At 36.6% G+C, this 21,753-nt stretch overlaps 1 protein-coding gene across 4 annotated transcripts in view; it reads right to left on the bottom strand.

The window, feature by feature from the left end:
* Nucleotides 1–15,982, bottom strand: part of mitfb (melanocyte inducing transcription factor b) — a 39,590-nt gene extending 23,608 nt beyond the window's left edge. For 2 of the 4 annotated variants that reach the window (XM_011477435.4, XM_011477436.4), the window contains exon 1: nt 15,720–15,982. In XM_011477435.4, coding sequence (XP_011475737.2) covers nt 15,720–15,823 — 104 coding nt within the window. In that variant the 5' untranslated portion in view covers nt 15,824–15,982. Of the gene's footprint in view, nt 1–2,483; nt 2,619–15,719 lie in introns of those variants that run through there. The other 2 variants (XM_011477437.4, XM_078950352.1) reach the window with 1 other exon arrangement.
* Nucleotides 15,983–21,753: the final 5,771 nt, after the last annotated feature.

Raw genomic sequence — 21,753 nt, 5'->3', positions numbered from 1 at the left:
GCAAACGCTTCACCCTTTTTAAAAAAAACTTTTTCAATCACTTTTTATCAGTTGAAGAGCATCTTCACCAGACAACATGTTTCAGCTTCGTCCATTAATGTTCAGTAGATTCAGTATGTGTATTGTAATGTATTTTGTTTTGTATGTAGGCTAACTGGTCAATATCCTATTGGAAGATCCTCAACCAAGTTTTCTGCTGATAAAGCTGAAGTTGTTATTGTAGTTTACACAGATTCAAGATAGCCAGTCCCAGATGCAGCACAGCATGACATATCTGAGGCGTCTTTGTGTTCTCAAAAAGCCCAGCCTTCTTGATCTTTTCTTAGCATGCTTTACTTTTGCGTCTGTGGATGCAAAGCTCCCGTCTTGCCAAAAAAGCTTGAGTGTGTTCCAATCTGTTTAAAAGGCATTCTCTCAGAAACTTGGTTCCATTTTAATATGCATTGTGGCAAATTGGAATCTTTGTTTTAGGATTTCATTTTATAGTTCTCTTTGTTTACCATGAACTCCACTTTAACTCAAACAGGGACAGTAATTCCCATTTCTATAATTTATCTCTTAAATTTCCAATAATTATTTTCTTTAGCAGAAGGGAATGTTAGTTTCAATCTTGAGGACCTCTAGCATGTTCAGCTGTAGCCACAGGAGCATCAAGCTGCTCCAAGATGGTCTTAAAGCCTCTACCTTTCATGTGCAACTCCTTTTCTTTGAGTGGTCCACGTTCAGTGTGGTTACCACACAGAACAAAGATTCGTCTTTGAATAGGCAGACCGACTGATTACACGTTTGAAGACAAATGTGATGCTTTTTAGAGGACACACTTTAGTTTAACATGTCCCTGTCGTCACACTATTTTCACCCTTTTCCAGAGGGAACCATCCTTTTTAGTTGGTTAGTAGTTTCCACTAACCCATCATCTATAACAAATTAGTTATTCAAAGAACTATTGAGGGTTTTTCTGAATTGAGGGGTTCTAATTTCATTGTGCATTTGTCTCATTTTAATACAAAATCATTTACTACACTTGATATAAGATGTAAAGATTTTAATGACATATAATCACTTGTTTTCAGGAAATATGCCAATGCAATGTTTCCCTTAGGAACATCCATCTACCAAATAGAACAAGTAAAAAAAGTGCTTTCATTGTTTTTGTTGTTTTTGTAAGATGAGATAAAATGTGATTCTAATAACTTTCAAATGCATTTTATCACATTGATTTATATAATTGTTTTGTTTTCTTTTTAAAGATGTCAAATGAGTTACTGACACTGAGTATTGAGCACAAGTACTGCATTATGGGGAACATTTTATGATGGTGAATCAGATTGATTAGCGCTCTCTTCTGGACATGATAGGAAAAGCCATACGGTTCTAAATGTATATGTAAAAAACACATATTATTAGTAAGTATTTTTAAAGTACATTGCATTTTTATTAGGTAAATAGTTCTCATCATATGTTATTAACAACTATTTTTAAAATACTGTTATCACCTTATAAAGTTAAGAAAGTTTTTTTTTAAACTTTTTTAAAGCTTATTACTTAGGATCTAATCAATTTTGATGCACTATGCAGTTTTATTTAATATGTTTCATTTTATCATGACATTTTTGTTGTTTTTGAAGCATATATGTAGCAGAAATACAGGTACGCACGGCTCATTTTCCCCAATAAGTGCATGGAATCTGACTTTTCATCATTTATACACTGTGAGAGCATGAATGGCCTAAAACCGTCTTTCCTTTTCACATTTTCTATTTTTGCCAGAAGATTGATTAAAACACATGAAAAGCTCTTTTGTCCTTTTTTAACCTTTTAACTCTTGTGTGTGTGCACACCTACTATCAAGTTTGTGTGTATTTCGAAGAAGAAGAAAAAAGGAAAACAACAATGGCTGTACAGTTTTAAAAAGACCCACCCACCGCAAGTCATGATTTGTGGGATTGTTCTCCCAGAGCTCCTTCATCATGTCCACCATTAGCTAAACAATCCCAATGTGTGTGATGGGAGACTTCACTGAAGTACAGCAGTTTATGAGGAATTCCACGTGGTTCCGCCTCCAGGATAAAAATAAGGTAAGCAGGTGTCTTTGACAGAGGAACAACAGTCTGATCACCCAATACACACAAAGAAAAAGTAGGCAAGCTGCTTGTTGTACTGCTATATCTGGCAATTGCCTTTGGCTTTAGGAGTAACCCCAAGATATGCATAAAAATCTCTACTTTATAGTAAGACCTAGTTGAAAAGTTTCTCAGTTTGGTTGTACCTTGAAAACTTCCTAAAGAGCAAAAATAAACATCCTAAACAGTCTTGTAAACAACTGCCCAATGCCATGTTGATACTCAACGTCCTATGTGAAAGCTGTGTACTACTGTGTACTACTCCACACACTGCCCTTCATGTGTACATTTCATATTTTAGTGTACGCACACATACAGTCAGTGTGAGCATTATCAGAGATACAGAGATGCCGTACTCACAGACAGTCAAATGAGCAGGGTCTGTACACTTGCACTCCTATGGCCTCCATGTTTGTTTGTTTTTCTCCTGAAGGTGCACCACCCGCCCTTGGAGGGCAGTGAAAGTCATGCTGGCGCTGCAGCGCTGAAAGTGTGTCAGAGGGGGGAGGCTCCAGGGGCCAGCCTGAAATCTCCAATCGCCTGGCAGAGTCCGAAGCAGATGACTGGCCCCGTCTGGAGCAGCGGCGGAGCAGAGCCAAAGAGAGGGCAGGAGCCCACTGCCGTCCACCGGCACGCTGTGCACAAACCACACAGATCCGGTTTCACTGGGAAACCTGTGTGCACGCCTGCACACTACCTTCAACTACATACTCTGTTTTTATTGTCGTTCTTGTTGCCTCCCAGTTATCAAAATAAGTAAAAACTGTTAGGCTTTATTTTATCAATAGTGTAACTTTTATTTTAAATTCTTAAAAAACATTGTTTCCTCATAAGTAACAATGGTCTGTTTTATTACACATTGCTGAATAATTTTAATTATCTCTTTAAGTAGGAAGGTTAGTTTTCTGAATTGGAGGCAACATTTTAAGCAGAAAAATGTTAACATGTTCTTTTTTTTACTTTTTGTATGAGCAGTGTTTTTCTAAATATAATGGCAAAGTAACTTTATGATTTGATACTGTCTTTCATAACGATAACCATTCACTTATATAAATAGAAATCAATCTCTGGAAAAAAACTTGAATTTGGCTGGAATTGAAACCTGCTTTTATCATGAATAGCTCTACCCTGGAATTGTTTTTGTCCTTAAAAAAAAATTAAGAATTTACAAATGGATATTTTGATTTAACTAAAATGTGAAAACAGACCAAAAAACTGTGATGTTTTCTAAAGATTTCCTTCTACTCAAGGCCGTGTCACAGAGCCTTTACGTACATTTTGCAAATTTTTCAGGTATGAAATATTGGTCTTTCGTGATACATGCGTGATATAGGTAACTCATTAGTGTATCTTGCATTCGTCAATGTGCGCAGAAGACAGAAGTGTTTCGGCCAACAGGTTGCTATGTCAATTTGGTTTTGAGCTGTTCAAAATTTTTGCTCTGTTTAGAATTTTGCAATTTATACGTATTTTACATAGTTTACACGCAATTTTTATGTAACTCTTACGCAATTGTGCATTAGTTTTGTGAATGCATATTTGTGGCTTTCCACGACCGTTCCATGTATGTCTAATGGACTTTTCATGCATGTATCACCGATATATACCCCTTATATCACGAACATATCACGTTCAAATTACATAATTGACGCACAAATGAGTAATGAATTGAAATGACTAATGAATTGCATCTACACAATCCAATAATCACATACGGTTCGTTTACTACGTTGATTTACGTGTTCTTTGTGTGGTTTATTTGTACCTCTACTGTTGGATTTAACATGGTTCATTCGTGATACATCTGGGAAATTTTCATGTACCAAAACTTTTTTCACGTATATTCACATACGATCGATTGTCATCTGTACAATGTGCGCAAAATGTACATAGTGGCTGTGTGACATGGCCTTTAGAGTAAAAAAAAAAAGATAAGGTAATAATGAGCCTCCATACAAGTAATTTCATTGCTGCAAAATGTGCAACACAGAATCTGAAATAAAAAATAAAATTCGCATTGTACCCTGAATGTTGAATAGTTATGTAGTAAACATGAATACTTTACCCTCAAGTTTACCTCTGCTGTTTTACTCTCTTTAAAATAATTAAAAAATTTTAAGCAAAAGAATCAGTTTTGAACAAATTGCGACTTCAAAAATCATAGCTGTTTTTAATCACGGGACTCCAAGAGGTTCACAACACACACAAAATGTTTGAGGTTTATTTTACCTTTCCACTAAAAAAAAAGTTGGTGTGGGTGGTTTGTGTTGCTTTAAAAACATGCACGTCTCTCAGTCCCGAGGCCCCCAATTTCCCACATATCTGCAGAGATACTGGCTTTTTAAGTGAGCACTGATAAAAGGTCAAACATGCCTGGGGAACACGCTGTGGTTTCCAAGAAGAAAATCTTGTTTCAATTCATGTAACCGCAGGAGATTTTTTTTCATGTTTTCCTCAGTTGATTGTGAAGAGGTCTCAGCAGAGAGAAGAGTGCAGTGTTGCCGGATCGTGGTCACTTCTGGCTTCTTCTCTTCACCGTGACATGTATTTGTGGACAGCACAATGAACTTTGCTGTTAAACAGGGATCTCTGTAACTGTTCTGCAGAACAATTGACAATAAATATGATTTAAATATGCTAGTGTTCCATGACGTCAATAAGAGCCGGAAGGTTTCAAACTTTGCTTTTCTCTTGCATACAGAGATTTCTCCTGAAATTGTTGCACAAAACATGACAAAAACAAAAGAAACGAGGATGCTTCTTCACAGTTTGAAAAAGTGTTCTTTTTGGTACCAACTACTGATCTCTAAGTCATACACAAATCCTTTTGGTAGATGGAATGCAGCACTACAAAATAAAAGCACAGAAAAGACTGAAATGTCAACAATTTCCTCATTTTTTATCTAAAAGACTTCATAATTTTAAATTAACCAACAAATGAGAGTCCTTTGTAACATGTTCACTGTCTATTTGACACAGACTGTCATTCAGTTTGATTTACCAAACTGTATTAGTGGAAGAGGCTACTTCAGAGTCATAGCATCAATTATCCTCCGATCATCATGTGCAGCATGTCCTTTAAAAAAGGAGCAAAACTCACAATAATGACACCAAACAGGCAAGGGGGAAAGCAGATGTTTTTTTATGCCGCTACAACAATAAATCTTTTTAATTGCAGTAAATGCAGATTAGGCTGTAACAATTAATTGATTTATGCAACCAGATTGATTTGTCTGAAGCACGTTGTTAATTAAGTCCAATCAAACTATAACATTATACAATCATTTCAAAATGAAACAAATTGATTATATTAACATTGGAAAACACCATTTGGATTGAGGCCCTGTAGGTTTATTTTACTGTAACGTAATAACAACCAAGTGTCATCAGAGCGGACAACACACATGTGATGTCAGCACAAAAAGAAAATCAAGCCATCACTGCAGTCCAATGTGTGGAAACACTTTAAATTTAGCAAAGACATGTGACCATACAGTGAGGTAGAATTACATTCCAAAACTTTTGATGTGGAAAAACAACAGCGGGCTGAACTTTATGGAACTAAAATGTGAATGGATTAGCTATTTGTTTTTGTTTACTTGTTTGTTTGGACACATATTTAATTAACATTTGATTGTCTTGCAAGTAATCCACACTCAGAGCCACACTGGTTAAAGTTTTGGCTGGATCGATTTTAGGTCAGTGAATCGGATCGTTCAAAATGAACAAATACCGACCATGAATCGGATTTAGGATATGAATTGTTGTTAAAATGAATCGTTACAGCACTACAGATAAATGTAGTCAACGATAAATGTTGACTGTAAATAAAAATGTGGACCGTTCTTTGTGAAAAAGTATTTTAACTGATTATTGTACTAAAGAAGCTTGATAAATGCAAGAAATGCACGTCCTTCTTTCTCATTTTATTTTTCCTCCTCTACTAATTGTAGTTTGTACATCTTCATCTTGCAATCTTCCTCCTTAACAATCTTCCCTATTGTTCTTTTTTCAATGACCTTTTCAAATATAAATTAGTTTTTTGCTGCACGTTTTACTTCTACCATTGCATTAGGCTTTATCTTGAACTATCAATCACAATAGTGCTCAGAAAACTTTAGGAATCATTTATTGTTTTGTTTTTTTTCTGTCCCGTTGCAAACTAACCAACCTCTAGCTTGCACATAAATATGCTTCCTTGACTGTGAATAAAGTAAGTTTCCCCCTACAGCAAATCAAAAGGTGTGTTGTTCAGGGAAGTGAAAGAATTAGCGGATAACGTTAAGGGAGAGAGGGGGGTAAACCACATTTTGTAGCAGTAAGAAGACACTAAAAATCACAGAGATGCAAAAATGATGATATAAAGAGCTGGCTGATTCACAGTTTTAGCGGCACTAGCGTCAGTTTTAGCCCGCAGCTGCTTTTGAATAAGTGTTAAAGCAGGAAAGAGCCGCCACACAGCTGATCTTCCAGCCAGTACGGCGTACCTCCATCAGGTCTTATACCAGTACGGAGTACAGGACTGTACCAGCTTACTTTCAGCCCTTCAAACAGCTGAAATATCCTTGAATGCACCTCCAGCAAATGCAAGAGGCTGTTTATGAACCAAACTGCAGCTGATCTGCAACATCTAAAAATGTAGAGATGTTTTTCTTTGTCCTTTAAGCAGTGCAAAACACCCGCTTGAATCAATAGGAGTTGCAGTGTACGTAGTTTGTTTACAGGGTTTTCCTTAATTGGAAGATGCTCTGTTTCCTGACCCCACAAAAATAAGAAAACAAACGGACAAAAGGACAGAACCAGGATTTTCCTTGATGTTATGTGTACATTTGTAGCCCCCTCTCCGCGTCATGCAGCTTAAGTATTTACTCGAAATTCCTCTTTTCATTTGATTTCCTCTAAGATGAACGCACTGTTTCCCATCAAGGCAGCATTTAACGCCACCTTCACACACCGATGGCTAATCTGAACACATGTAAGCATCTGGTTTAGCATACATGTATAAGCACTCCATGTATAACTTTCACTGTTTCTTCAGTAAGTGCAGGAGAACGAAGCTGCTGATCAGGATCTTCACATTTCTAGAGGGCAGGGTCAGTGAGGGTATGGGGTCTTTGAGTTCATTCACATAAGGATGCTGTGCAAACACTGCAAAGAAGATTTACTGGTAACTCTAATGAATGAATCGACTTTGACATGAGCAGACTTTCACCACATTCTTCTTTTATTTTCAAAGGATCCTGATAATAACCTATGGCTATAACCCACAAATTAAGCTTTGCTTTTGAATACATGAAAATCGACACTATCTCTTTGTTTTAGGGAAATTCCTAAATTGATCACATCAGCTCAGTTGCTTGCTTCCAAACTGATCCAAACTTCCTAACTGTACAGATGTTGGAGGTTTTTGTGTGAAACGAGGTCAACTTATCCTATAAGGCTTTATCAGTTACCTGAAGATTAATTTTTCTAGCTTGATCCTTTATGTAACTATAAACAAAAACAAAAAAGAATGGTTAAAGAATTGTGAATTACGGTACTTTAAGTGCTGTTGCAGTAGTCAGTGTTCACCATTAGAGGGAGACAAAGATCAAGTCTTTTTGAATCAAAAACACAAAAGAAAAAAAGAGGAAATCTCCAAAGCAAAATAATAATTTTAGTAGAATGTAGTTGTTTTACTATTGTTTTACTGCTAAAATGTTTCATTTATGTAGAAAGCTTTACTGTATTTCATAAATTCTTTTACTAAACTCTCCAACATTCATAATAATAAAAAATCAGCTACTGACAGTTTTTTACAGACTTCAGCTTTTATCTTTGTGCCTCTGGCACATCAATTCATTATCACAAGTACATTTTTTAACATTTACACTGAAAATGAGAGATTCTGTAAAATGTTATGGCTTGACAAAGCATCAGTTGTGTCGTGTCTAAAATATGTTAGCTCCAACTGATTTCTCCAATCTAAACAACTATCGGCCGGTCTCCAACGCGTCATTTTTAAGATTTTTTTTTTTAGAAAAGCCTGTTTTTACTCAACTGAATGATTTTTTTAATATATAAAAACATTTTAGAAAAGTCACTCACCACTCAACAGAGATGACACTTGTCAGGGTCTTAAATGATCTCAGGTCCAATGCTGACATAAACAAGTATCTGTTTTAGTCTTACTGGATCTGAGCGCAGCCTTTTACACAGTTGACCACTCTATCCTTTAATACAGACTTCACAAAATGGCTGGTTTGGTTGATTTAAATCCTACCTCATAGATATAGATTTTATTGTTATTTTAAATGATTTTTTATCTGGAAGGCAAAAACTGACATGTAGGGCGGCTCCAGGATGGAGCCTTGGGTCCCACACTTTTGAATCTTTACATGCTTCCGCTTCAGGATGTCATCAGAAGACACTGCATTAACTTTCATAGTTATGCTGATGACACTCAACTGTATGTAGCTGTGTCTCCTGAACCCATGGACAGTCTTTTAAACTGTATTTCAGATATTAAAATGTCGATGGGAGAAAACCTTTTGCAGGTCAACCAAAACAAAACTGAAGTCTTGGTAATCGGGTCTGAAGCTGAGAGAGATATGTGATACAGTAAGGAACCTCTGTGCGATCCTAGATGCATATATTAGCTTTGACCAACACGTGAATAAAGTAATGAAAACTGCATTTTGCCATCTGAGGAATATCACCCGAGTGAGACCCTGTTTCTCAAAAGACAGTGCTGAAATTTTAATTCATGCCTTTATCAAGAATAGATTACTGTAATGTCCTCATTTCTGGTGTAAAAAAAACCACTCTTAGCCATGTGCAGCTAGTCCAGAACTCAGCTGCATGCCTTTTAACGAGAACCAGGAAGAGGGAGCACCTTGCACCAATCTTAAAATCTCTGCACTGGCTCCCTGTCAGCTTTAGGATGGATTTTAAGATTATTTTAATCGTTCATAAGAGTGTCTTGGTCCTTCTTTTATTTCAGACTTGCTTTTAGTTTATGATCCTCCCAGAGCCCTTAGGTCCTCCGGCACGGGCCTGCTGAAAGTCCCTATGGTCAGAACAAGAAATCCACGGTGAGGTCTTGTTTAGAAATTACGGGCCTCATCTGGGAAACAAACCAGCCTGAGGATGTGAGGGCCTCATCCTCTGTCAAGGATTTTAAAAAGAAACTAAAGATGCATCTATTTATTCAGCTGTTATTTAGATCTCGTAAGTGGAATCTAGAATTTGACTGTTATATTTTATATTATATTTTATCACACAATTATGTGTTTAGTGCTTTTTAGTCAAGTTGTACTTTTTTGCGTCTTAACTTATTCTAATATTAAATTCTAGGTGTCTTTAACATTTTAATTTATATTTTCATATTTTTGCTGTTTTTATATTTTAACTTTTCTATGTATTACTTCTACATTTTAGACTGTTACAAGTGTTTTTTCACCCTTGGCGTGTGTTTGTGGGGTGTTTGTGTTGGGGCTCCCAGAGTTTTGGCCCTGCTTGTCCTCTGTTCCGGGTCCTCCGAGTTGCCTAGCCTGGTGTGCCCACGTTGGGGACATTGGACCCGGGGGTTTGGGGAGTGTGGGCGGGAGGTGCTGGGAATGAGTTGTGCTTGTGCTGCTTAGATGCTGGCACCATGAACAGCCAACAGGAGGGCAGGGCGGACGGCGCCTTTTGGGTTCTCTCTTCTTTAACTTTTTATAATCGTTTCTCTTTTATTTGTGTTTGTTTTTGTGTATTTTACTGTATAATGGGGGGTTATTTTATTATTTTATTGCATGAGTGGGAATTGGTGTTTTTGTGTTCTTGTTTGTTTTTATCTACAGCACCTTGAGCTGTTCCTTTTCATGAAAGGTGTTATAAAAAAAAAATTTGAATTTGGATTTGTAAAAGTCTAGTTTTCTTAGAGGGATTGACTCTTGTTTAAGGAGGCAAAAAATATATACATTTGAGAGGTAAATAAAAATAGATATGTCATTTGCAGACACTTAATAGAAGAACTTGCTTCTGTGTTTTCACTTAAGCCTAACCCTGAGCAGCAATAGTCAAAGCTCTGAACTTTGAGTAAAAAAGATCACAAGACATGAGGCATGGAAGTGGGAATTGTGCAAAACCAAGTATGTTTTATCAGATATCTCTATGCCCTTAAAACACGCACGAAAATGAATTGTGAATTCATTCTTCTTTTGCATGCAGAAGAATGAATCCTTTCTTCCCGGATTTCCAGAGCAATAAAAAGATATAAAGCGTAATAAACTTGTCTTACAATGAACCTGAGTGTTATGTGAGTTTTTCTGACAATAATGTACAGCAGATGTTGCCAAGCGACCAATCATGTAGGGTTATACATTCAATAATAACAATTGATGCTTCTTCGTAAAACAAACGTAAAATAAACTCTTAAAATTGTAAAAATATACAAAGAAAATGGGAATAATGTGAAATGTTCATTATCCTATTTTTTTTTTGTAAAAGTGCTGTATTTAACCGTAACTGTATTTAAAGTTTCAGACATACATAAACCAGACTGATAATCACTGTTAACACCCATCGGGTACTGCACAGCAAACATGCAGCTTGAAGAGGCGGTGCCATAACCAGAGAAGTTTATTTTGCCTAAATCAACAACCTTCCAAAAACAATGGGAGGAACAAGGTTAAAGAACATTTCTTGAATCCACCCATATAGGTCCACCTGTCTGGCAAGTGAAAACATAAGCACTGAATAATGAACCAACATTAAAGCAGCAGAATTTGTCCATACAGTCCAAACTGGTTTTTTTAAGTGTTTTTTTCTTCTTCCGCAAACTGTATAAAAATGTGTAAAGACCCATAGACATTATGAAAGTTGTATTTTTTGTGTTCTTAACATGTTCTTGTGGCATTTTTCTCATAATGAAGAAAAAAAAAACTTTGAAAAAAGGAAATAAAAAATAAGATTCATACTCATTCATTCATTTTATTCGTAAACAGATGGATGAAGGGAAGCAGGGGCAGGCTCACTTGTGCCAACAGTCCTGTCCACAACCTATAGTTGAATTTCTAATGAACTCCTGCCGCTCTGCAGAAACTTTGTTCTTGATTTAAGCTAAAAACGACATAATTGTAATAAAGTGAGAATGCTTTTAAAATAGATCAAAAGATGATTGGAGTGGGACTTTAATGATTGAAATTCCTTTGAAAATAAATCAAAGATGGTCTATCTTTAAAATGCCAAGAATGGGAAATTGTTTCTTTCTGACACCAGCCTCTAGTGGTCATTCAAGGGACTGCAAGATTTGCTAATTCCAGTTTGTCTTCACATGTAGGAGCAGTACAGCGTACACAACACTACAAAGGAGAAATATAACTGTGAAGGAGGATTAAAAAACTCAACAAATTCAAATATTACTGCAATTATTAGATTATTCGGACTAGGGCTGCAAGATATGAGGAAAACTCGCAAATTGAGATATTAGTGATCAATATTCCGATGACAATATAACTTACGATATATGAACAAATAGCAAAACAACAAAAGCATTTCCATTTCACTGCAAAAGATTAATTTAAATAAGAGTCAAAAAACCTTAAATTATCCTCCAAATGACCCTCGTCTAATTAGGAGGGCAAAATCTAACGTAAAGAGCTCCATCTGGTTGGTCAAATGCATAAAGTGATTTCTTCAATTCATTAGATAGTTCAAGTTGCCATAAGATTATTTTAGCACATTTAAGGTTTACCATTTATTGCGATTATCGCTGACTTTTGCGATATGGATATTGCACAGCTTGAAATCGCGATAACGATAAATTTGCAATTAATTGTGCAGGCCTAATTCAGGCCATCATATTTAAAGGATAATTCGATTTTCTTTATCTATTACTAAGCCTTTCATGTGACCAAATAAATCAGATAACCAGGCGTAATTGGATAACTGCAGATCCAACGCATTTACATGACAAGACCTTCCAGAGAACTGATCATTCAGGAACCCTCGCTTAAATGTTTCAGTCATCCTACTTTCAAAGTTTATATGTGGGAAGAGATTTATGATGCAAAACTTTGAAGGACCAATGGAAACTTTGTCACTACAGTACATTCTCCATTTGCATGAAGTTCTTTGGTGGCAGAATGCACCAACTGCAGCATAGTGGTCAATTAAATCCATAACACTAAATGTAATAAACAAAGCCAGCAGCAGAAAAAAGTACATACACTGACTGTGTAGTATTTCAATGTGTGGAAAGTCACTGGAATGTGCAAGTGTGCATGGAACTATTGTGTGTGCACCAGCCCCTGTGAGCAATTGTGCAGCCCTGGTATGTGCACATTTGCGATCAAGTAGTTGTCTGTGAGTGTAATTATTCAACAGTCGTGTAGCTGAGAGAGAAAGTGTTTAGTCCAATCATAATGATGATGGTGACCATAAGGCCTGCACAATAAAATGACCATTAATTATCATGACGATATCAGCCTGTGCAATACACGCAAAAGACGCCGTAAACTGTGATAAACGGTTACTTTAAATCTTTAGACATGTGCTAAAACAACCTTATGGCCCCTTGAAGTATTTAGCTAATCAAATAGAGCCCTTCAGGTTGTCGACCAATCGAATGATACCTGCCTCACTTGGAGTATGATTTAAGTAATACTGACTTTCATTCAAATAAAACTGTTGCAGTTAAATGTCAATAATTCTTTTGTTGTTTTTTTGTTTGTTTTACGACATTTTTGTTCACGTATCGAAAGTGTTATCATCATCACAATATTGATCACTAATATCGCACAATGCAAGTTTCCTCATATTGTGCAGCCCTAGTGACCAAAGTTTTTCATTTTGCACTCACACTGTCTCTATGCCAATATTTTTCCCCCTTTTTTTTCTCACATTGTATAGATGTCAAAACAAAAACAAAATAAATCTGACAAAAAGATAGACATGCAGGAAGAAATCACATCCCTAGCTGCTTATCTGACAAGAAAAATCAGATGGTGCTGCTAACATGACCCTTTGAATAGTCTAATATCAGATATGACCGGATTTTTTTGTGGGCATGTAAATGGACTCCACAGCACTAGCTGCAATGCATTGTAAAGACCCACTCCAATGAAAATGAAATGTGTTTTTAACGTGTTCTTGTGGCATTTTTCTGATGATGGAAGACATTTATTTAGTAAATTTAGCTTAAAATTGCATTTATGAGGAATGTCTTCATTGAAATTGTTGTGAATCAAGAGCAAACAAACAAAATGCCTTTTGAAAAACAATGTATTTGTGATGAAGAGAATAAGCTTGGTGGGCCACAAGCTCCCTGCTCTGAGGTCTTAGCGATGAAGATGGGGGAAAGGGGCGGGTTTTACTGTCCCAACAGCCTTGCCCACAACTCAGAATTTTTGATGAATGGCCAATCAGAATCGAGTATTCACTCGGACTATGGTATAATCATATTTAAACAAGGGCTTGTTGGGAATGCTTGTAAAATAACTCAAAAGATGATTGGAGGATGAGAATATGCAATCCTGTCACTTTCAAGCCCTACTGTCAGCCTGTTTTAGGCAAACTGGTGGTTGCATTAGCTTGTGGAGAGGAATACGGAATCTTAGAAATCTTAATGCGATTTTATCTCGGTACTATCAGATAAAGGATATCAGACTCTCCTGTTTGCACGGTCACTTGAAAAATCGCATAATTCAAGAAATCCAATATATTAAATGGATGTAAACGGGCTTAACAATGTAAAAGTTTAGCTTCGAGAGTTTGCTTGAGAACGCACATACACACACAAAAAAACCCCACTTATTTCAGATTTAACACTTCTACGGCTAAATTTATACAGCTTATTTACACTGCATATAAGACTAGTTCAGCGTCTGCCTCACATCTAAATATAGGCACTGAAAGTCCAGGACAGCGTCTGCAGCAGCTCGCTCTGTCGGCCTGATTGGGGACAGCAGGGAAGCAAACCTATCCGTGAAACGGAGGTGATACTGTGTCACTGTCAACATTTCTCCTTCCGAAGCAGCTGGGACGAAGCAGCTCTTACCTGACTTTTGGGCAACGCCAAATAATCAATCTTTAGTGTCATAACGGCTCCCAACACAGTCATTGTTATGATAGATCATGCTCATGTGATGGAAAGGGGAAGTGGGACATTTAAAAAAAAAAAAACAATAAAAGCAAAAGGCTTAGAAAAATCCCACATGTTCTCAACTATGTTCTGTCATACTAGCCAACTGTGTTGATATTTCAGGGGTTATATTTACTCTTGCGGCATCTCCGACTTGGTCTATGTACGTGTAACAATGTAATGACATTTCACTAATGACGAAATTGACATTACTTGGAAAAAGAAAAGGAAAAACTGGGCTAAAGGTTATAGTTTCATGAGATTTATGCGATTTTCTCTTAGCTTATGTTTTTGGTCGACTTAAAGAAAGAAATAAAGAGGAGAAAAGCTGCAACTCCACAGCAAAATACGGAGAAACAGAAGGGAGGGAGGGCAACAGGAAAAAAAACTGCTTTGTTTGAGAACAGTGGCGCTCTGTCTTGTGGCTGTCTAGATCTGGCAGCAGCAAGGACAGCCTTGAGGGAATCAAACTCTAAGGTGACGACAGGAGACGGAGAGAATGGGATCGCAGTTTGTTGACGCATGTCATCATTAGCAGCTTTGCAGCTCCTAAGTTGAAGGAAGAGTCTGAGGTGTTTCGTTTTGCTCACATGTCACCCAGAGAGAAGTCATGTTGTTGCATCAAAAGTGAGGATGCCGCTGCTCATCCATCTTTAGCACATATCTGACGAATCCACGAATCCGTCACTCCAAGTCATCATCTTTCCTAAAAATTACACTTTAGGCTTGCCACGAATAGGAAACAATGGTTTGTTCAATCTAATTACACAATTTTATATATCAGATTCATAATTGACTCCTATTCTTAGAGTGTTCCATCCTAACAGCTGATCTAATAAAATAACCTATATTGCATGCTGGCTCTGCAGAAGTTCCTGAAAAAAGGCGGAAAGGCAGATTTGGGCCACTTAAAGCTGACTCAGCAACTTGTACACAGTTCGGATAGTCCCCAAAATTACTCTTGCAACATTAGACATCAGGGTCATCGGGTTGGACAACTATTATGACAACTGGTCACCTTTTACACCCCTCCAGCAGCCTCTGAATGTGCTTTTATTTTGAAGGGGAAATCTCATGAAGCATCGATATTTTACTAAAATAATAATGAAATAAATGGGTTTGACTAACATTGTTTGAGGTCCATTTGGAGTCATTCTTGACAGAAATATAAAAAATAAAGTAGCATCAATTGTGTTAGGAGTCCCTGGCGTGAGCAGCATCTCACTCAACTCTGACCTGTCTGCTCCTCCACGAGCCAATATTTGAAGTTGATGTTGACAAGACAACACCCAAGTGTTGCATAACTTTGAATGAGAGGCAGCCGAATCCCACTCCACAGCTGGGCAACACATCCCCCCCCCCCGCCGGGACAGCCTCGCGCGCGCTCGGCCTCCGCGCGACGCTCAGTAGACAGCTCGGAGGCTAATTATCACCCAAACCTGAAAACCGCTTCAGAGTGGGAAATAACTGTCCACGGGAAATGGACTGACCTGTTTTTCAAAGGTTGACTCTTCAGCTCATAGTACGTTTTAGGCTCGTCCTGAAGGTCCTCGCCGACCTCAAAGTCAGGAACTATTCCGGATTCGGACTGCATACTTGCAGACGTCAACTTTTCCAGAACGTAAAAAAAACCCACAAACAAGTAAAACAAAACAAAACTGCGGGGCGATGTTGGAGCCGCTGCGCTTCTTCGAGGACCAACCAACTGTCAACGCAAGCCGCCTCTGCCCGGGACACGAACCTCTGTAGTCTATTCCAGCTGTGATAACAGCCCCGCTAACGCGCTGTGGCATACGACCTAACTACAAGTCCCACAATGCATCAAAAGGCTGTCAATGTCGCGTTAGCTTTGATTGGCTGCGAGGTGCGACGGGGTTTCAGACGCTTTACCTGCTCACTGAGCAGGTGATTTCTGTCCCATAAACACCTTTAGAGACCCACTCCGATCGAAATCGCGTTTTTTGTGTTTTTAACATGTTTTTCAAGCATTTATCTGATGATGGAGGACATATGTAAAGAAAATTAGGCTTAAAGTGTATCAAGTATTTCTCTATCCAAATAGTTGTGAATCAAAAGAAATAGAAAATACAATAGGCTGGCTATAATTTTCTTTAGACTAAAATATTAATCTTCTTCTTTCTCATTCGGCTTTTCCCATCAGGGGTCGCCACAGCGAATCATCCTTTTCCACCTCACTCTATCATGGACATCTTCTACCCTAACATTAGCCAACTTCATGTCCTCTGTTAAGACATCCATATATCTCCTCTTTGGCCGTCCTCTTGCCCTCCTGCCAGGCAGCTCCATCTCCAACATCCTTCTACCAATATATCCACTATCCCTCCTCTGAATATGTCCAAACCATCTCAGTCTGGCTTCTCTGACTTTGTCGCTAACACAGGCAACATGAGCCGTCTAATTATAAATAATAATAATAATAATAATAATAATTATAAATAATTATAAATATTAATATTCTGCAATAATGTTTACATCGTATGCTAAATATTGATTGAGATATATATCCCAGTGATGCATTATATTGGCTTTTTACAGCCTGTTGAATGTGCCTGTTGAAAATTAAACTGTCAAAGTCTGTTTGACTCTGAAAATGAACTTTTAATTTGTAGAGGTCAGTTGTTACAATTAAGACGTAGAGTGTGTAGAAATAAAAATGACGTGATAAAAAGTATCAACTATTTTGGTCAAGACCTTTTGTTTAAAAAAATCACAGAAAAAAAATTATATATATATATATATATATATATATATATATATATATATATATATATATATATATATATATATATATATATATATATATATATATATATATATATATATATATTATGTCTTTTTTTTAAAGATATATTTTCATTAAAACAATTAATCATCAGTTTATTTATGCAATCACCCAGGCAGAGATTTGAAAACATAATCAACTCTTTTTCCTTTTAAAATCCTTTATTATTAGTAGCAGTAGTATTAGTATTTTGTTATCGTCCCTTGGCCTTTTAAGACAAATACATATCACTTTTTTTTAACTCCAGTTCTTGCCAGCTGTTTTTCAACTGCAGGCTTTGGCTCCTATTTACCACTAAGGGGCAGTAGAGTTTTAAAGTCAAAGTCAACGTCAACCAGCTGAGACAAAAGTGGATTATTTGCATTCTCCTTTTCCTGCTGAACCAGTTTGAGTTTTTTTTTTTTTTTGACATGTCAAATGAAAGTTTGCTTCTGCTGAGAGGTGAAGCCTTGAAAACTAAGAAACAGAGTCTTGGGTGGCATGATTGTAAAAATTCATGACCAGGTTGAAGAATTTAAACAAACAAATGTTTGTTTAAGCAAAGAAAAAAACATAATAAAGGCAGAAAAAATGCTACGTTCTCTAAAAGTAAAAACATGCAGTAATTACAGTAAAGGCTGACTCAAAAAAATTCTTTGGGGTGTTGTTGAGTTAGTAGACACACTACAGCCCTGAGCAGCAAAAGATTTTGTTAGATTATTGTTCTTTCTTCTTCCTTAGTGTAAGATTTAAATGCCTACTTTTTTTTCTTTGATTGACACATTAAAATATATCAGTCATTATTTAAAAACTTTAAAGCATGACCCCTGACAAGAAGATTATTTTAGAAGTAAATTACAAAACCTGAAATGGGTATACATCCATCTATGCATCTTGTATATTCCTGTGCTGGCCTGCCCCTCAACAAATCATTGTGTTGTCCAAGCATCACACTGAAGGAACATGGAAATGCCTACCATTCATATGACACAAATAGAAAATTTGGATAAGAGAGTTGCAAAATTTTTACCCAGTGATCAGCCACCTGCAGGCAACAGAACCATTTCAGAATCAAAAGTAAAATTAGGCAACCTAAAAACTAAATCTATTTACAGAAATTTAGAAACCAACCAAGTCTTCATGCCCGTAACCCTTGTGCTATCCTAGGCACTTTAACATGGGGAGTTGGGTCATCTTGACCCACTAGACAGTGCTCTGAACCTTTTTTCTTCAATGATTTGTGAACCTCACTGGTGTCCATGGATTACATGAAATCTTTCCACCTTTATCCACCTTTGTCATAGTAGGGAGAACACGTCAATGCGAGGGTGGGGTCATCTAAAATAGCACAAGGGTTAAATCACTGGAATGGGGTCGTAAAGAAGATTTTACTTCATGGGCAAATATTACCAAATTCAATGTGTTTTTTATACTTTGTGGAAACATTGGACCCAGCACAACACCTCAACTCAATCCACATTGATGATGATAATGATTGTAATAATTTGGACATACACTTTAAAAGGAACCCTAACCCCAACAAGATTAAAAACACAAGAAATATCAAAGGGAGTAAAAAGTAGCAAAAGCCTCATAAATTCTTACCCCTATGTCCTAGACCAAATTTATCACCACACCCAGTGCACCCACTGCCTATTATAGTCCTGTTCTCTCTCAAATAAGTACATATTCAGTTCCAGATACCCTTATGCACACATATAACTGCACGTATAGATAAATATAGACATGGAAACATAAACACATGGAACCATCCAACAAACCTTTGTCATGTATAAACAGTCATTTTGTTCCATTTAAAGCCTATTACCCAACACACCCAGGTGCATCAACACATTATTCAATTTTATATCCACAAATCTTTAAAGATGTATCCCAGTTTGTTTGTGTCCTGTATATCTATTAAAACTCATATTTCTCTGTTTCTTCAACGTCTTTATGTTTGGACATTGTTTCAAGTGTAAACTGGTTCTGCTCCACGACCTTGCTCTTTTTCAGCGTATCTGTTCAGGGGTTGCCACAGTAAATCACCTTTCACTGAGTCACACAGGTTTGGCAGATATTTTTTCACCAGATGCCCTTTCTGACACAATCCTTTATTTTATCTGAGCTGGGGACCAGGACAGAAGAGGAGCCCAGACTTGGCCCCCTTGTGGCTATACAGTTAAGCAGTAGCTCAAAGGGTCTTGCCCAAGGACCCACACTGGATAAAGCTCATCAAGTTCCCTGGGAATCAAACCCTGACATCTTATGCACCAGTCCTACACACAGCCAACAGAGCTCTAACTGCTCCACTTATAAATATAAATAGAAAATACACACACACACACGCACATATATATATATATATATATATATATATATATATATATATATATATATATATATATATATATATATATATATATATATATATATATATATATATATATATATATATATATATATATATATATATATATATATATCATGTGAAAAGAAATTTAAAAAATATATATATATATATATATATATATATATATATATATATATATATATATATATATATATATATATATATATATATATATAGGGTTTGATATTTTTTTTTTTTTTATTTCTTTTCACATGAGTAGCTTTGGACTACTTTTACATTCAAGATACCTGAGTCAAGTCTCCACAGTTAATTAGGGAAAACCTTGCCAGAGGAAAAACAGTTGAAACTGTTAACCTCTGAATAAAATTATAGTCATCAGAGGGCCTAAAAAAATGGTGTAATCCACTATATCAAATGTAGCAGCTACTGTATATCTAAAAGCAATAGAGGGACTAAGTTCTCTGTGTCAATAATTTTAAAAAGTAACAAAAAAAATTGTATAAACATTTAGTTTATCTACTTTGCCAGAAGAGTTTTCAAACAGGTTAGAAAATATTATTATCATTATCCATATTTCATTGTAATTTTGTTTACATTGTCTTCTGGTAAAACTCACAACTTACCGTAGACCATTGTTCCCTCAGTGGTCATTGTTGGGTTTACAGCAACTTAAATGCTTGGTAAAATCTATTTGCAGAAAAATGTTCTCTAGAAAACCAGACACACTGAAAGTGGTCATTTAAACTGAAAAGGCTGTTCTATAAAATGTCACTCCTAAACATCCAAAACATCACAAAGCCTTTTCTTTACCATCTGTTAAATTGTGACAGACTTTTAACAAACCCAAATCTACTCTAAAAAGATGGAAGTGATTACCTTTTTAATGGACACAATTTTACTCTAAGTGTGGGTAACAGGCTAATGAGGGGGACCCCACTGTTTTGTTTAGGTGAGGACTCCTCGTTCAGGGGCAGGGGCAGGGGGAGAGCCACTGGCAGATTGGTTTTTGAAGGAACTTAATGAGCTTCTTGTTTGTGTGTGATGTCAGACATAGTGGGGGAAAGGGTGGGGTGGGGTGGTGAGGGGGTTTGAAGGAAGTCTGGGACTTCAGGCAGTATTCAGCAGTTTGTCTGTGATGTTGGAGTTCATCAGTTCATCCTTAGGTTTGAGCAAAAAAAAAATGCACAAAAGCAAAAAAAAGAAAAAGAAAAAAATCCAGTGTTACAGTCTTTCTTTGGACCTACAGAAAATTCAGGAGGTGTTTCATTTTTGCAAAATTAGCCAGCGAGAAATGTGATAAATATTTTGTCAGTGACATCATACTGATACTAATGCTGTGGTTCAACAGCATTCTGTCATTGTCATGTCAAGCTATTTGTTGATTTGTAAAGTGGCACGAACACAGCCTTATGGATTAGTAGACAGAGATGGACTGCTTTCTCCAAATGCTCAGCAAATGGTTTCTCTGAGCAGGTAGACCATGAATACGTTTTTGTTTTTTTCTTTCTTTTTTTAAAATCCTAATCTTTTTTATCTGTGGGCACACATCTGCTTTTGTATTTCTATTGTTTGACCCACATTGCATTGAGGTCAACCGGTTCCAGGCTGTGCCTTAAGGTGTTTGTAAATATATAGCAAAAGGCCCCAGAGTCCGAGACATGCATTGTCTGTTTTCTTTGAAAATAATTTTTGCCTTCAGATGATGACGAAGATACATGTGAAATACCATGTTGATCATTAATTCTGTTGTCCTATTTGTTTTAATTTCATGAGAAGTTCATGAAATTGTACAGTCTTATTTAGAAACACGATAAATACAAAACTGTATGTTGATAAATGATTAACACTGTGGGGATTTTAAGAGCATAATGGATGCTAAAAGTGAAAAATATTTGAAGTTATTTACATTTTGTTGAGTAAAACGTGGTTAAAAAGGTACTTAAAAACATACTATTCAAGGTGGATCAGAGCATTAAAAGGCACAACTAATGCCCCTAAACACTTACATTCCTGACTGATAACAAAGAAGATGTGTTTAGATGTGTCTTTAAATTTCTCATATATACTTTTTTTTGCGATGACTTATTTATATCTTTGTCATCCTTCAAGATTCTGTCAGATAAGAAACCTGCGCAAACATTTGCTCATCTTTCTGTATACTTTTAATGTGGTCCTCCAGGGGAGCAGGTTACTATGGCAACGATGAAGGTCTGATGCAAGTGGGGTGGGAGAAGGGGCAGTAACATGTGTTTCGCTACAACACATGTTAACTGTTGGTACTGAGTAAACCATGTATGATGTATACAATTTTTATTATTCGTGTAAAAATGAATTATAGGACTATTTGAGAAATGGCTGCTGTTTGAGG

This window comes from Oryzias latipes, chromosome 7 (assembly GCF_053564925.1).
Source record: "Oryzias latipes strain Hd-rR chromosome 7, Olatipes_Hd-rR_3.1".
Taxonomy (NCBI): domain Eukaryota; kingdom Metazoa; phylum Chordata; class Actinopteri; order Beloniformes; family Adrianichthyidae; genus Oryzias; species Oryzias latipes.
The sequence above is the reverse complement of the archived record's forward strand: the minus strand, read 5'-3'. Positions and strand labels throughout refer to the sequence as shown.